Here is a 16483-nt window from a genome sequence, read left to right on the forward strand (position 1 = left end):
AATTAAGGCATTGTTTTCGCACCGAATGGAAAACATGGGTGCATACAAAGTGACCATCTGGATTAGTATGCATCTTGCAGATCATTACTTTCCCAAACTTAATAATGTAAATTGCATTCTTGAAATGGAACTTTGTGTGTGTGTGAATTACGTGAATTGCATGTAACGGACTTTATAGCAGTTAAAGTGATGCTTTCAGCAGAACATTTTGGCTGTGTTTGTGTATAGTGATATAGTATGCTTGGCCTGGCTTGATTGCTAATTTGCTGCTAAGGGTAATTCAATTTTGTCAGTTTTATCTTTTTTCCTCTTTTTGTTTGATTTGGCCAAGGTATCTTATTGTTAGGTCTGTTAATCAGAACTACTGAACAGATTGCTTTAATATTCATATTATAGGTGCTGGGAATTATTAACAGACTCAGACTAGTGAGGCTTTTGGTTGTTTAAACTTTCAGTATATTTGAAATGAACTGTAAATTCTTGAATTGTTAGAAATGAAATTCAGAGTTGGAAACCTGTGGCTCTCCAGATCATATTACACTACAGTTCCCAGCATCCCTCACCATTGGCCATCTTGCCTGAGGCTGATGTTTGTTGGAGTTTGACGTTGCAATATGTTATAACTCTTATTGTGGTTGCTGTGTTAGTGTTGCTTTGATCTGTTTTCTGTGATCTGTGTGAACATGTTCTATTTGTGGAAAATGCACTATACAGTGGGCCCTCCTTATCCACGGATTCAAGCATCCAGGGCTTGAAAATATTCCAAAAAAGTATAAATTCCAAATAGCAAACTTTGATTTTCCATTTTATATAAGGGACACCATTTTACTATGCCATTGTATTTAATGGGACTTGAGCATCCACAGATTTTGTTATCGATGGGGATTCTTGGAACCAAAGTCCTGCGGATAACAAGTACTTGAGGTTGAAGTTGGAGGTAGATCTAGAAGGGGCACTTGTAAAGGGTCACCCATCAGCAAGGGAACACTATTTATTTCCAGACCTACCTAGCTTGGCTTTTTTCCTTGTTGAAAGACTTCCACAGATTTTTTTTTTACAGTTTTGATTCCTACATGACTGCTTTATGATTTTACATCTTTCAATCAATGTTTCTGTTGTAGGAGGTGTTAATGATGCTGGATAACTATGTACGAGATTTCAAGGCTTTGATCGATTGGATACAGCTACAGGAGAAGTTAGAGAAAGCAGATGCACAAAGCAGGTAAAGGAAATGGTTTCAATCTACCATTTTAAAACTTTGTTTAAAAACATTAAACCTTTGCATTCCAGTTCAAGACAGCTGGTTGGTGAAGAATGTTGTTTTCATGCCCTACTAGTCAGCTTTTCAGAAGCATCTGGCTAGTATTATAGGATCTTAAACTAGATGGACCTTTTGTAGATCCAGCAGTGCTGCTCTTTTGATGCAGGAATTGGAATAAACATACACATTCCACTATGGATTGCAGTGACTACTTCACAGTTGTTGTTTTTGGAAATTCTGCTTTATATGGTGGGCAACACAAGGTTTACAGACTGTGTCCATCCAGCCAAACCTTTCTTTCCAAAATGCCCTTGAAGTAGCTGGATCCTGCACTCTGACATTTGAATCTATATACGATTCAGGGAAAACTTTGACTGTAAATGCATGGAATGACCTTCTGACTTGGAAGGTAAAGTACACATCAGCAATGGGAAACATGTGGCCCTGCCGATGTTGCTTGACTACAGCTCCCCTCAGTCATGCTCAAAATAGCTAATGGTGTAAGATGGTGAGCGTTGTAGTCCAACAACATCTAGAAAACCAGACATTCAACATCCATTGTGAACACGGGAGAGGAGAGAAGTTTTTTAAAATGCTAGCTGTGATGTTAGAGAGAAGGGACATACAGTCAGCCCTCGCCTTACGCGGGGATCTGTTCCGGATCCCTCCACGTAAGGCAAATTCTGCCTATGCTCAAGCCTCATTGGAAACAATGGGGCTCGTGCGCGGCAGCGCAACGGGCGGCACAACAGGCGCACGCGCCCATTCAATTGAATGGGATGCGCCACCCCGCATGTGCCCCGCAGCTTGAGCACATAAGCTCAAGTCCGCGTAAAGCGCGCCCAACTGTATAGTTGGCTCACCCTAATTGTGGGCTTGCCATCCACATATTTGATTTCACCTCACTGGTGACATTTGCATGTGGCCATGCACATGACACATCCATCATCATTAAAACTAATGGAACTTGAGGTCCTCCTGTTTTTTGGCATCCATAGATGTGTGTGTGCGCGTGCGTGCGCACGCGCGGGTGGAATGGAACCCCTCCGAATATGAAGGGCCAACTGTATAGTGTCCTTACATTACCTGCCTTGCTTTTCTATATCAATTAATATGATTGCAATTTCAGTGGAAGTAGGGATATCAATTAACTCTTCTTGCTTTGCGTTCCACCTTTCTTGACAGACCTACTTCGCTCGCATGGGAAGTAAAGAAGATGTCCCCAGGACGCCATGTAATTCCAAGCCCGTCAACAGATAGAATCAGTGTAACATCAAATGCACGAAGAAGTCTAAATTTTGGGTATGACAGTTAAAAACTTTTTAATGATTTCAAGGATAAAAATTGACACTAATTTCTCACTATAGCTTTGGTTGCTACATTCACTTATGTTGATTTCTCCTACAATGTATAGGAATAATTTCCACTTCTAACATTTAACACAGTATTAAGTCAGTTCTGTATTTTGATGGGCCCCAGTGATCTTTACAAATCCATATAATACAAAGAATGAGATTGAGGAGTATTCCTTCTGTAATGTAGGGGTCAAAACATATGCAGTTGCAACATTTGTGGTGTGTGCTGCGGATGGAAGGTGCAGTTTTGTTGCCCCCGAGGGTAGGACCAGATCTGATGGTTTTAAATTACTGGAGGTTAGATTTTGATTGAACATTAGAAGCAACTTATTGATGGTGAGAGTGATTCAGCAATGAAACCAATTACCTAGGGAGGTAGTGGGGTCTATTTCTTTGGACATCTTCAAAAAGAAACAGGACAGCCGCCAGTTGGGGATGCTATACATGACATTCTTGCATTGAGCAGAAGGTTGGATGATGACCTATGGGACCCCTTCAATTCTATGATTTTTTTGATTCTGTGATTCTCTGTAACATAGTCAACAAATAATATTAAACATTTGTAAAATAATGGCTAATATCGGTGGTACGTTTAATGTGCCACAAAAGGTGGCAGGGAATTCTTGAAGAAATGCTCTTGTTTAGGGTTCCCTTCCTCCAGTGTGTGCTATGCTGATTGGTCCTTAAGAAAGACATTCTCCTCTTCTCTCACCTTCTTTTCCCCATTTTCAGTTGATACTCTACATTCCTTTGCTAGTGAGTATGCTCCGCTATCATTGGCCTGGTTTCTTTTCTTTTGACTCCTTAGGTTTCATTTTTTTCAAAATGTGTGAGAAGCTTGGGCTTCTCTTAAGCTGATTCTCTTGTCTCCTTTTTTTCTTCTGTTCCCCCCTCAGTGGTCCTGTTTTGCCTCTATTTCTGTCAACACTCACCAACTGCATTTGCTATTAAAAAGGAGTAATATTTATCTTAAGTTCCATTAATGCTGATGTCTTGACACATGCAGCTGAGGAAGCCTTCGGGGATACCAGATCTGACAGAGAAATTGGCTCCATTGTGAGAAGCAGAGGTCTGCTGCTTCTAGGTGTCATTTTGCAAAAGGAAGCTAGGTGGAAAAATCATCCATGGGTGGAGGCAATATGGGCTGGAATTAATAGCAAACATTAGTTCAGCCAATATTAAAACTATGATTTAGTGACTGTCCTGGAGACCTTTCTCCACCAATATATTCTGTGCAGATCTGTGTTTGCACCCCTGTTTGTTTCTGGACAGCTGGATAAAACCATCCTTTTCTGATCATGCTACCTATTGAACTGAAGCATTGGAAGCCAAGAGGAATTTGCAAAACTGAATGGCTATAAGAATATATAGGAAGGTTTAATCTTCTTTAATGGAACTGTGGGATACATGACTTTTTCTCTCTGCTAGAACACCATCTGCAACGGTGACTTCTAACCGCCTGGCTCCATCGGGTGTGAGTTGGGCTGACAAAGTGAAAGCCAACCATACAGTAGCAGCTCCCAGTTCAGAGATGGCAACGACACAAGCATGCATGCCAACTCCAGTTCAGAAATCTTCACGGAGAAATGGCAAGTGCTGAAGTGACCTGATTTTGACAAACCATTATCTTAAAGTGGATTACACAAAAAGATAATGCTTGTATTTCTGATGTTGCTCTGATTCGTGCAAGGCAATCGAGTTGCAGCGATGCTTAGGCTTGTGAGCCTGCCCCTCTGCCTGGTACAATTGGAGTTTATTATATCTAGTATTTTGTGCTACGCCTGTTGTCTACCCTTTAAATAAGTGGGGAACCTCTGCTTTTTTCTTACCTGACCACTGACTATACAGGCTGCGGCTGATGGGAAACAATATCTATAAGAGTGCAAGCCCTTCTTTATTGTTAAGTGCCTTCAGGTCACATCTGACTTACATTGACCCTACCCTAGAGCTTTCTTGGCAAGATTTATTCCTATCAAGCTTGCCTTTGTCATCCTTTAAGACTGAGAGAACGTGACTTATTTAAAGTCACCCACTAGATTTCCATGGTTCGGTGGGGATTCGAACCCTAGTGTCACAGAGTCCTAGTGCAATACCTGAACCACTACACCACACCACACCACACACTCTACTTTATTGTTAACTACCCTCGAATCGACTTCAACTTGTGGCAACCCCACAATTTAGATATCCCCAAACCCCCTATTTTCAGTTTTCGCCGCTCAGGTCCTGCAGGTTCAGGGCCATGGTTTCCTTGATTGAATCTATCCATCTAATATGTGACCTTCCTCTCTTTGTACTACCTCCATCTGTCCTAGCATTGTCTTTTCCAGTGAGTCGTGTCTTCTTATGATATGGTCAAAGTACAGCAGTCTCAGTCTGGGCATCTTGATTTCTAGGGGATGCTTAGCCCCAGTTTGCTCCATTTGATTGATTTTCTGGCTGTCTGTGTTATTCTCAGCACTCTACTCCAACACCACATCTCAAATGAGCTGATTATGTTTCTGTTTGCTTTATTCTCTGACAAGCTCTCATATTCGTACATGGTGTGGGAAATACAATGGTTTGGACTATCTTTACTTTAGTATTTAGTTTGAATTGAAAATTGAACCATGATTTATTTCATTAAGTTAAGAAGATCCAAATTAAGTTATGCCACTTGACTTTTTAGAAAGGGTAACTCCCTGACCACCCTTTTTACTGTCAGAGTCTTGTGGCACCTTTTAAAAACGAACAGATTTATAGCAGCATAAACTCTACTCCACAGTAGTTTGTATACCCCAATAAATCCCTTAATTTTAAAGGACCACCAGACTCATTGCTCTTTTCCTTTGGACTGTGACGACTGCTCACCTGACTTTTAAAACAAACATAAATTGAAATACTGTTAAATTTTGCTATTATGAAAAGAAAGCTGTTCGGCTTTTTAAATTTTTACTTAAAGGAAACTCTCTCAGGCTTTTTATATATCATCATGGACAGCAGAGATCACTATTGACCTCCTTCCTCAAAGAAACTCTAAAGGTGTTGAGTTTCACAGGTTTGGAAGTGTACAAGTGGCCCCACAAGAGCAATGTTTGGCTAATGTTGTCAAGAAAAATATGATGTGTAGAGTTGGGTGTCTGTAGAGACTAGCAGTGAAAAAAAGAACAACCTTAAAAGCGCTAATGGACGGCTTTGAATACAGGTGATGCTTTTGCCTGATGCAGTTTCTTTTCCTTGAAAAGCCCTTCTGGCTAAGGACTTTGTACCAAAGACTGAAATTCAGGATCTCTTTTCCAAAGAGAGATTATCAATGCAACCTTGTACATTTATTGATTTATTGATTTACTATCCCACCTATCTCCTGGGAGAGGATCCCTGTCTGAAGAGAAGTAAATCTCATTGATTTCTGTGGGGCTTATTCCCAGGTAAGGGAATATAGGATTGCAACCAAATTTCTTATTCAATTTATATTAGAGTCTGAATAACCACTTCTGTCTACTCAACTATCCTGCTGCTGTTGTCATGACTGCCTCAAATTGTATTCCTCAATAGGTGAAGGCCAGAATTGCCTTCACCACTATCCATCACCCCCTCTGTTTCTAGAAAGAAAAATTCCACCCCAAAATGTAGTGTCATGGTTTTAGGGGGAATGTGAATCCCCATTTTAACACTCCCCCATGCACATTTTTAGCAACTGGAGTAAATATTTCCCCCCCAAAATTGGAAGTGATTTGTGAGTCTGATTTTGGAAAAAATAGAGTTTGTGTGCAGCTTTCAGGGGCCCAGATGTGGTGGAAAATGGGGTGCCTTGAGCCCATGGATCCTTTCCGCTGCCCTATCAAACAATACAAGTATAGTACTATGATTTCACTTTCACTGTTACGGTTCCTTCCAATGGAATCCTGGGATTTGAACTTTAGGGAGGGATACTTAGACTTCTCAGCCAGATTCACTAAACTACAAACCCTAGGATTCCATAGAATTCAGCCATGGCAGTTAAAGAGGAATTGTACTACTATATTTGTGTATTTTAAAAGGACCCCAATGACTGACTGAGTTGATAACATTTTTCTGCTGTATTTATTGAAGTGTGTCAGTCAGTATTTTTCATACTTTTTTAAATGTGGTGTGTGTCGTTTTGTTGCATATATGTGGCAGAATGAATAGGATGCTGTTACATCAAATTAAAGGAATACTGGCACATCTATCACGGTAATTTATTTCGCCAGTTCTCAGAGGAGGATTTATTGCATTGTAAAGATATGTAATCCCTGCTGGAAGCTAGATACCTTTTTCCTTCCCTTTGATTTCTTTCTTTCTTTTTGCTATGTCTCCTGTATATTTATGTCTTTGTACTTTGTTGTTTTTTCAGTGGCTAGGCTAGGGCCCGAGACTACACTGTTTCTTTCTAGCCCCTTGCGGATGTGTTTTATTGGTATGTTATAATTTATTTCTAGGCTCCCTTTTGGCCAAAAAGTCCTCCCTAGGTGACATGAGTCATATTTAGAGTTTTGAAAAGTCAACTTTTTGAACTATAACACCCAGAATCCCTAGCCAACCAGGCCACATTTCTGGGGATGATAGTCCCAAAAGTAACTTTTTCATGCTCTAGAAATTATGTTCTTGATATTCCAGTTCCCCAGTTTTGGAAGAGTACATTAACGAAATAAAATCATGATTTGTAGCACTGCAGGTTTCTAGTTAATATAGGTGCCATGCATTTGTTATTTAATTCTTCATGTATAAAATGCTACTTAGATGCCAACAGAAATGGCAATTAAAATTGAACTGAATACAAAGACTTCCCGGACCTTGGTTATTTCATTTATTTATTTCATTACATTTGGGTATATTCTTAGTGTTGAATTAAAAGTTTACTGAAACGTGTTGGACTGCTCTTATTTTTCTTTTTATGCTATAGGAACCCATTCTTTCTGTATTGCTTCTGCCTCTGCCACCAACCTTTCTGTTAAAGAAGTAATACCCAGGAACACATCTTCTTTGTTGACTGAGGGATACCTATATGCTTACAGCTAAGAAGAGACCTTACGCTTGAGGCAGATGAACATAAGGTGCAGCATTAGAGCTCAGATAGATTTAGAACAGTTGTTCTACATCCAAGTTCTATTAGATTGGGCTAAATTCACAGGGTTGCAACTTGAAAGCACATACACACACACAAAGCAGAAAAATCAAGCCAGTGTAGTTAACAGTGAAATCTATCCCCCAACGATGAGTATTTCTACATAGTCATACTCTAGACTTACTAGTGAAATATCCTTGCTGTTGCAAAGATCACTGTTTCCAAGTAAAATGAGAGCTAACTCAGAGTTGAACATATTATATGTAAAGAATCACTTTTAAATGTTTAATCAAAAGCACCAACACCTTCACCATGCCGCATTATGTCTTTGTCTCATTACTGCTCTTAATAAGGTTACGGGACAGTTCTTCCAGATGGAGTAACTTTAAGGGCATAAAGCTTAAGTGACTTTGGTGGGGGAAGGGAACAGAAAGGCTTACAATAACAGATGGTTTGTCACTTCCATGTAATACAAGAGGAAGCGGAGAGTGGGAAGCTCAGATGTGACTAGAGAATTGTCAGAATAGCCCAATGAATTATTCATTGACAAAACTGGGCAAGTAACCAAATCCAGCTTGTGATAGCCTGTATGGGATTGTCTATAAAGTGTGTTGTGCTTTCCAAAACGAAACCACTGCTGTCAGCCCCAGCTAGCATAGCCAGTGGTCACAGATGATAATGTACAACACCCAGAAAGTGAGAGCAGAAAGCCAGAGCTTGAGCTCTGAAGGTAATATGGACCCATAAACAAGAGGGCTGTCAGGCCTTTCATAGCTTCACTGGACCCAGGTGAGCATTCCTGGCAACATTAAACATGTCCCCACATTTCTCCATTGTGAGAAATTGAAATGGTATCTCCCACACCTTGTTACCCAGTGCTACAGAGCACTAGTGAAAAGAAGAGACCAGGGTAAGTGTCAGAGATGGGCTCTGTAGCACCACTAAAGTGTCATACCTAGTTGAGAGAATCTGGACACCAGTCCAAACATAAGAGCTCCAAGGATTCAAGCATGTGCAAAGGGAGGTTCTTGAATGAGGTTTGCCACCTGTCAAACATCAGGAAAGCTTGCCTGTTCCACTATCTCTTGAGTCTATAGAACCAGTCAACTTGAAGTATTTGGGTATTCCAGCAGTGTCTGTCAATCTCCAGAGTTCATGTTCACCTTTATCCTTGCCTAGTCCAGCATGGTGCATTGGTCTGAGTGTTGGACTAGGACTCTGGAGTCCAAGGTTTGAATCCCTGCTCAGCCGTGGAAACCCATTGAGTAACCTTGGGCAGGTCACATTCTCACAGAGAACAACCTCCCTCTAAACAAATCTTGCCAGGAAACCTCCATGAATCTTAGGGTCTCCATAAGTCAGAAACAACTTGAAGGCACACACAACAATTCCTGTCAGGACCATGGGTAGCTCACTGTTGGGTTGGAGTTGAAGACCAAATATCAGACTTGCTCATGAACTTGGAGTATTGCTTCAGCTGAGAGCTTTTGGAGTATGGGACCTGTGAAACCCTGCCCCTTTGAGGGACCCAGCTTGGAAATTAAAGAGATGGCATTCTGTTACACACTCTGTTACACAACTGCCTGCTCTTGTGACATCTTGCTTGACGTGGTTATGGAGGAAGGTCTTCTGGAACTGTAGACCAGCTGGGTCATGTTGCATCTTGTTAACATTCAAATTGCAGGCATCTTGGAAGTCTGTGCCCCCATCTTTTTCTAGCTAATACTTTTAAAAGGATACTGTGTGTCATGTTTTGGTTAAAACTGTCTGCAGTCAGGATTGGGATTGTGGATTTCATAAAGAGATCTTATTTTCGCCTCTTAAATTTGAGAGTTGATCTTTACTGCTTCCTCTCCCTCCACCCCCCTGTCTTCTTGTGGATCATCACCTCTTTGCTCTTCCTATTTGCTTCCCCCCATTTGAACTGTTCATTGTGAATGTGTTGATGTCCGGTGCCTTTTTACTTAACTCCATAACTTTTTGTTGCTGTGAATGGCCTTGGAAAAGCTGGTATACGGGAATGATTCTGCAAACGAAACTCTATTCTGGCCCCTTTTTTGCAGGTCAGCAACTTAAGCGCTTTTTATTGGTTTCCTCTGTGTGATTTGTCATTCTGTCTGAACAGCAATTCTTTATAGATCCTCCTAACTTGTTGTTGGATATAAATGCTGCCATTAGTAACTATTCATAATGAATAGACTGCCTTCTGTAGTACTAAAGTTTGGTTCTGATAAGCCTTCTGCGACCATTTTCTTTCACTCTTTTTCTATAACTGGTTCATATTTGTTTTGGCAGTTGTTTTGTTTAATGGATGGGCTCCAGTTTCTAAACAGTATGTCTTTTCAAAGAGACTGTTCTCTCCTTGTCCAGTCTTCTTAAAGCTGAGATGAGAATTGTGTGGTCCACCAAATATTACTGGATCCTAGTATTCCTCACCTTTAGCTATGTTGGCTTAGGGTATTGGGACTTGTAGTCCAACCACATCTGGCAGTTGGCCTGATTCCCATCCCTGTCCTAGAGTGATCTTCTTAAATAGACTTCTCAACATGTAAAAGAATCTAAGTCTGCTGAAGATAAAATCTTTGTTATTTCATGTGGATAGAATGCAACATGGATACTATGCTGACTGCATACGAAAATAATTCAATGATGCTTTAACTGCATGCTTACAACTGCTGAACATGGGAACTGAATGCAATTTCCAGTGAGGTGGCCTTCCACTTAGCTGTGCTCCCAGCTCCAGCTGATGATCCAGGCTTGAGTCTAGGATTCTCTAACATCAATCCTTTCAGATGTTGTTGGACTCTAATTCCTATCAGCCCCAGCCAACATAGCCATAGGGATTATGACAGTTGCCATCTAAAGCATGGATGGGGGTTAGTAAAACTTCAGGAAAGAGTATACCTATTAAGTTTTGAAAAGCTGACATGACCTGAGGGTGGCAAAGGTGACTTGAAGTGCTGCCATTGCTTTGTTCACAGAACCAGAGCAGGGCTAGCCAGAGCCCACTAGTTTATGTGAGCAGTATACTTGAATTGTTTTCTAGTGGTAAGCAATCTGGACCTATTCATGACTGCATGATTGAGTACTTTCCCCCTATAGTGTTATGAAGGCCAACATTGTTGAAGGTTTTCTGTGGGTAAATATCTTTGTCCTGACTCTTTCTTTTGGTTTGCCTTTTAACAATGCGATGCAGAACGAAAGGATGCTGAAGGATGGGAAACGGTCCAGCGTGGGAGGCCTGTGAGATCTAAATCTTATCCTTTGGCCACAAAATCAACTTCATCTGCAGAACTATCACGGCTCAAGGATGACAGTGACAAAGAAAATGTAATTCTTCGCCCATCAGAGAATAAGCAGAAGGATTTGTTAACTGAAGACAGTGTATCTAAAACTACAGAGCCTATCTGGAAAGATACTTCTCATCCATGTGAGCACCCCCTTGCTGAAAGAACACAGGTAACCATGATTTAAGGTACCACCCAAAATCTTTACACTCTGTAGGACATAATGTTTGGGGGAACATGCTTCAAATGAACCGTTAGTTATTTTTTGCAACCCATTTTGAAACAGCCAAGAAAAGCCCTGCTACATCAGGCTGAAGGCCTAGCTTATCCAGTAAAGCTATGTACAAATTCATTCCTTGTATTTATACCCCACTCTTCTGCCACAGAGGCTCTCAGAGTGGCTTACAAATTGTTAATAGACAGAATGGTTTAATGGAAGTGATCCTTAAATGGGAGAGGCGGGATACAAATAAATATTTATTATTATTATTAGCAATTAGCCGTGGATCCAAATAATTTCTTCCCAGCATTTGTTTAATAAAATGTGTAATGCACATGATCCTCTTTCTTGACATGGCATAATTTCTTTCATTCTGGTCTTGAAAAGACATTATTCTTTGAACACAAATGAACGTCAGTTGTAGACTTTCAGAAAAGAATCATTTTGTCATATACATGATTATTGTTGCGTGGCTCTTCTATTTTATTTGTGGGTGGGTTTTGGTTTGGTTTGAGTTTTTGAGAACTAAAAGCTGAATTTCATTTTCTTCTGTTGAAGTTCTGCTCTTTCTAAATGCTTTATTTAATTAAATAAGGAGCCGAAAGCTGTCTTTTTATGGGCTTTCCTTTCAAGTACAATACAGCTAAATAGTGCTGTCTTCCTTCTGATTCATGAGGTTGTACATGTTTTATTGGGTGTTAATTTTCCTAACTGAGTTTATATTTCAGAAGGATGTTGAAAGCTTCTCTAAGAAAAGTTTGTGTTAAGTGAGGCACATTGTCTCATTGGAACATCATATATAACCTCCTTAATCTCAATGAGATGGTGGGAGCAGGCAGCATTGGAAGTCAGCAGATCTTCCATGGCTAGTTCCAAAGCAAGGAAGGAACAGACAAGTCTAAATTGCTCTTTTAAAGATGGAAGGATGTGGAATAAAAGGGGGTGACAGTTAGCCTAAGATTGAAGAAGAGAGGTGGGTGGACAATGGTTGCTTCACTTGGCTAGACTGCTGAAGATGAATTTACACAAGACAAAGGACAGTTTGACCATTTTCCCCTCTTTTCCTTAACAAGTGCTGTTGTTGTCATCATCATCATCCTGACTCAGAACAGCTATACAAACAGGCTATTTCATTATTCAAATGAAATATTGTTGTGTTTGTTTCATATTCTTGCATGGGGGGGGTGTCCCCAAAATATATCATATCATAAGGACTATATGTAATAGAGATTAAAGATGTCTTTAATAGACTAGAGCTCTAACAGCAGTTCTTCACCATGATGACTCTGTGGAACCTCCATGCTCAGAAGCAGTATATCTCTGTATCTGAGGTCATGCAGCCCAAGGAAAGCTGTTGCTTTCCTGGTTTTTCCAGGAGCATCTGGCTAGTAGGTGGATCTTCAGTCTGATCTAGCATGGCTCTCCTTCTATAGAATACAAAATGCCTCAAAGACTCTGGAAGTAATACGTTACAAGTAATATCATTAATTTTTTTGGAACAGGGCACAGCAAGATTGCATTTCAAAGGTAATGCAGATAGGAATGAAGGCATCTTGTTGGTTTAATGTAATTATGTTTTAGTTACTTTTTAAAGTTACAGCATGATGAAAATGGTTTTCAAAGCAAGTGTAGTCACTTTGAAGATATTTGGACAGCAGTTTTTCATATGATATTTTCTCTTCAGTCCTGATGTTTCAGAATGAAAAAGTAATGATGCTGTTGTTCTTTTTAGTAACAGCAATTGATTAATTTTCAAACACTATTAAGGTTTGGAATACATTGTTGTTTGTTATTAACATGACTATGTCCCTGAATTCTGCCTCCTTACTTTTTAAAGCAATTTGTTATTGTAACAAATTACTTCCAAAAGTTCTGGTCCTTTGCTCAAAATCTCTCCACAAAATTGCCTTTTGGCTATACGTCAGGGTTTGACTAAACTATGGGAGTGCATCACCTTTCTCTCTTCTGCTCTTGTGTTATATTAGTTCACAGCCCGTGTCTTGGAGGACATCAAGGTCTCTGAGAAGAATGGTTTGGCAGATGGTTCTCTGCAAGCCCCTTCCGATGTGCCAGTCATTCTCACAGATGTGGAGCATACCTCAAAGGATCCCCAAGTAGAAGAAGTAGCCTCTGATGTTTCCAGGAGTGAAGACGGGAGTCAAGGAGAAAAACATAAGATTGAAAGTGAAATGGACCCAGCAGATATTTCCAATGTGAGCAGCCTGGGATATTTAAATTTGTTCCAAAATTTGTAAATAGTTACCACATTCACCTGTAGCACCAGTAAGGTATAAAGGGATATGATTCAGTGGTAAGCAAATGCTTTGCATGTAGCATGTCCCAGATTTAAACTTCTAGCATCTCTAGGGAGAACATTCAATTTTTATTTTTTAACCATGGCTTAGTGGTTTGAGTGTTGGACTATGACTCTGGAGACCAGGGTTTGATTCTGAGGAGAAGGCATTGGCAAGCTTCCTCTGAACAAACCTTGCCAAGAAAACCTTATGATAGGGTCACCTTATGGTTGCTATAAGTCAGAAACGAATTGAAGGCACACAACAACACCAGTCTCACAATAGTTCCCAAAGTGTCCACATTTTTAATACATGCCTACAAGTGATGTATAACTGTCCCTTATTCTCAGCATCCTCTTCACCAAGGTCCAGTTATGGGGTCATGTACATATTTAGTCACACCAGGGAATAAATATGATAAGGATAATACTGGGGAGAGAATACTATTTCATATACTATTAATTTTCACATTTCCGGCTTCACTTCTAAATATGGGTTTGCATTCCTAGTCTATGGCAGAAGTTCTGGCTAAAAAGGAAGAGCTGGCTGATCGTCTGGAAAAGGCCAATGAAGAGGCCATTGCTAGTGCCATTGCAGAGGAGGAACAGCTAACCAGAGAGATTGAAGCTGAGGAGAACAATGACATAAACATTGAAACGGACAATGACAGCGACTTCTCTGTGAGTTTCGCTTCTTCTCAAAAGAACGCAGAGTGAAGTAATATATTTTCAGGGGGGCTTCCTCAAGCCCTCCTGATTCCAGTTTAGCTGCTATGGCAACATCCTGTGGAATCCTGGGATTGGCAGTCTAGGAAGGGGTGTTTAGAATTCACACCAGAATGTTCAAGTACCTTACTAAATGATAAGACCCAGAATGCAATGAGATGTTGCCATGGCAGTTAAAGCAGAATCGTAGTGCTTTAATTGTCTGTTGTGAAAGCGCCTCAGAATCTATCTGTGCCTGTATGCATTTGTATGCATTCATATAATTCTTGACATGGAAAATACCTGTGCAACAACTGCATGATAGTGCACCTATGCTGAAAAGGGAGCAGATGGGATGGTGTTGAATGGCCAGCTATAGTGCAGTTCCGTGTGCAGAGCTATAACATTGTGCTGAGCCATACGTACAAGATTCCAGTCTGTGCTTCCTGTTATGTCTGAACTACATCAATAATCACCACCTTTTCTTTTTCTTGCTATGTGATTTTAGATTTGAAAGAGAAATGAGGCACCTAAAAGGAGATACTTGACACATTCAGTATATTTTTGCATATGTAACATAGCTGAATTATTCCAGCCATTGTTTGTATATGATATTTATGTTCCCTTTGGGTTTGTTTGTTTTTGGCAAAATTTTAGGCTAGTATGGGAAGCGGAAGTATTTCTTTCTGTGGCATTTCCATGGACTGGAGTGATGTCCTGGCTGATTATGAAGGTAAACTTTCTTTTATAGAAATACAGACTTAACACCCTGAGGTTGTGTATCTTAAGAGATGCTCCTTTACATCCTTCCTATTCACAGTTAAATGGAGAGAGTGGTTTTTATCACCTTACATTAGTATACTATGCAAATACTGTGAGCCATGTGGGTTACTAAATTCACTTTTGCTTCAAAAATGGCTCCTTCTTTTCATTTGCAGCTCGGGAATCGTGGCGTCAAAATAACTCTTGGGGTGATATCGTGGAAGAAGAACCTGCTCGTCCACCAGGCCATGGAATACACATGCATGAGAAGCTTTCTTCACCCTCTCGCAAAAGGTCTTTCTTTTTAAAACATTTGGATAATCACTACACAATCAGATTCTGTACCTGAGCAACATATTGATCATTTGAACATAAGAAAACTGTCCTATTCTAAGCCAAAATATTTGGTTTTATCACCTGATACATAAATGAGAAGCTGTGGAATTTGCTTTCCCACCATAGAGCAATTGGCAGGGTGCATTTCTCCATATCCGTCTAAAACTATCCATTGATTACTACTATGTAGCACCAAAATAATAGATCTTTCTCTTACGAAACCCAGTGGTTCAGTCAGTGTATATGTTCTACCTACCTCCCCTTTCCCAACATGCTTTGAGTTATGTGACTTGTTTGCAATGGTAACTTGCAAACTATATAATTACTGCAAGCATGCCAAATGATATTTCTTTTCCACTGGTTTAAAACTGGTGTTTCCTCCATCATGTACAGAGTTATGGGTAGCTATACTTTGTAGATGGCCACTCGTTTGTTTTGGTTCTAAGTCTTACTGGGCTTCGTCAATATTTATTTCGAAAGGACGATTGCAGAATCTAAGAAGAAACATGAAGAAAAACAGATGAAAGCTCAACAGCTGAGAGAAAAATTACGTGAAGAGAAAACCCTGAAGCTTCAGAAATTAATGGAACGGGTAAAGTTGCCATAGTTTAATTTTTCATGCTCCAAAAATAAGAATTTTATTGCTGCATTGTGTTAAGCCACTGTGTCTCACTCTTCTCTTTATAACCTAATGTATGTTCAGAAGAACATTCTCCAGGTAAATTTATTTTGGAAAGGAAAGGGCCACACATAAATGCATCAGAACTTTTCAAGCCCTTTTCATTGCAGCACTTCACACATCCCAAAAAGATTATTGTTGGCAACAAGAAATCTTCCAGAATCACATGGGCCATTGTGTAGGCATGCATGTTACAGCAGTGTTGGGTCAAGAATTGGTTACTACCCCTTCTGAAAATGTTGAAGTATTTTAAGAACGTAAGAAGATGTCTTCTGCATCAGACCAAAGGCCCATTTTGTCCAACATTTTGTTCACATTGTGGCCAATCTGCTCCCCATAGGAAGCCCATCAGTAGGACATGAGTAGACCTGCACCATCCATTTCATGTTCTTTAACTGTTGGTGCACAGAGGCATACTATCTATAATAATGGAGTTGATCTGTTTTCATGATGTCTTATAAGTCTTTCCATCCCAAGGCAAGGCTGCCATTGGCAGTTCAGGCTGGGTGTAGTGCAAGTT

The 16483-nt window shown here is 40.1% G+C and overlaps 1 protein-coding gene across 6 annotated transcripts in view; it reads left to right on the forward strand.

The window, feature by feature from the left end:
• SCAPER (S-phase cyclin A associated protein in the ER) overlaps positions 1-16483 on the forward strand; it is a 134443-nt gene that overhangs the window by 23302 nt on the left and 94658 nt on the right. For all 6 annotated transcript variants that reach the window (XM_089538500.1, XM_089538502.1, XM_089538504.1 and 3 more), the window contains 9 exons: positions 1122-1222; positions 2447-2563; positions 4045-4205; positions 10878-11140; positions 13174-13401; positions 13992-14162; positions 14844-14919; positions 15125-15242; positions 15765-15876. In XM_089538500.1, coding sequence (XP_089394626.1) covers positions 1122-1222; positions 2447-2563; positions 4045-4205; positions 10878-11140; positions 13174-13401; positions 13992-14162; positions 14844-14919; positions 15125-15242; positions 15765-15876 — 1347 coding nt within the window. The remainder of the gene's footprint in view (positions 1-1121; positions 1223-2446; positions 2564-4044; positions 4206-10877; positions 11141-13173; positions 13402-13991; positions 14163-14843; positions 14920-15124; positions 15243-15764; positions 15877-16483) is intronic.

This window comes from Sceloporus occidentalis, unplaced genomic scaffold (genome assembly GCF_023333645.1).
Source record: "Sceloporus occidentalis isolate IW3139 unplaced genomic scaffold, rSceOcc1.0.p SCAF_9, whole genome shotgun sequence".
Taxonomy (NCBI): domain Eukaryota; kingdom Metazoa; phylum Chordata; class Lepidosauria; order Squamata; family Phrynosomatidae; genus Sceloporus; species Sceloporus occidentalis.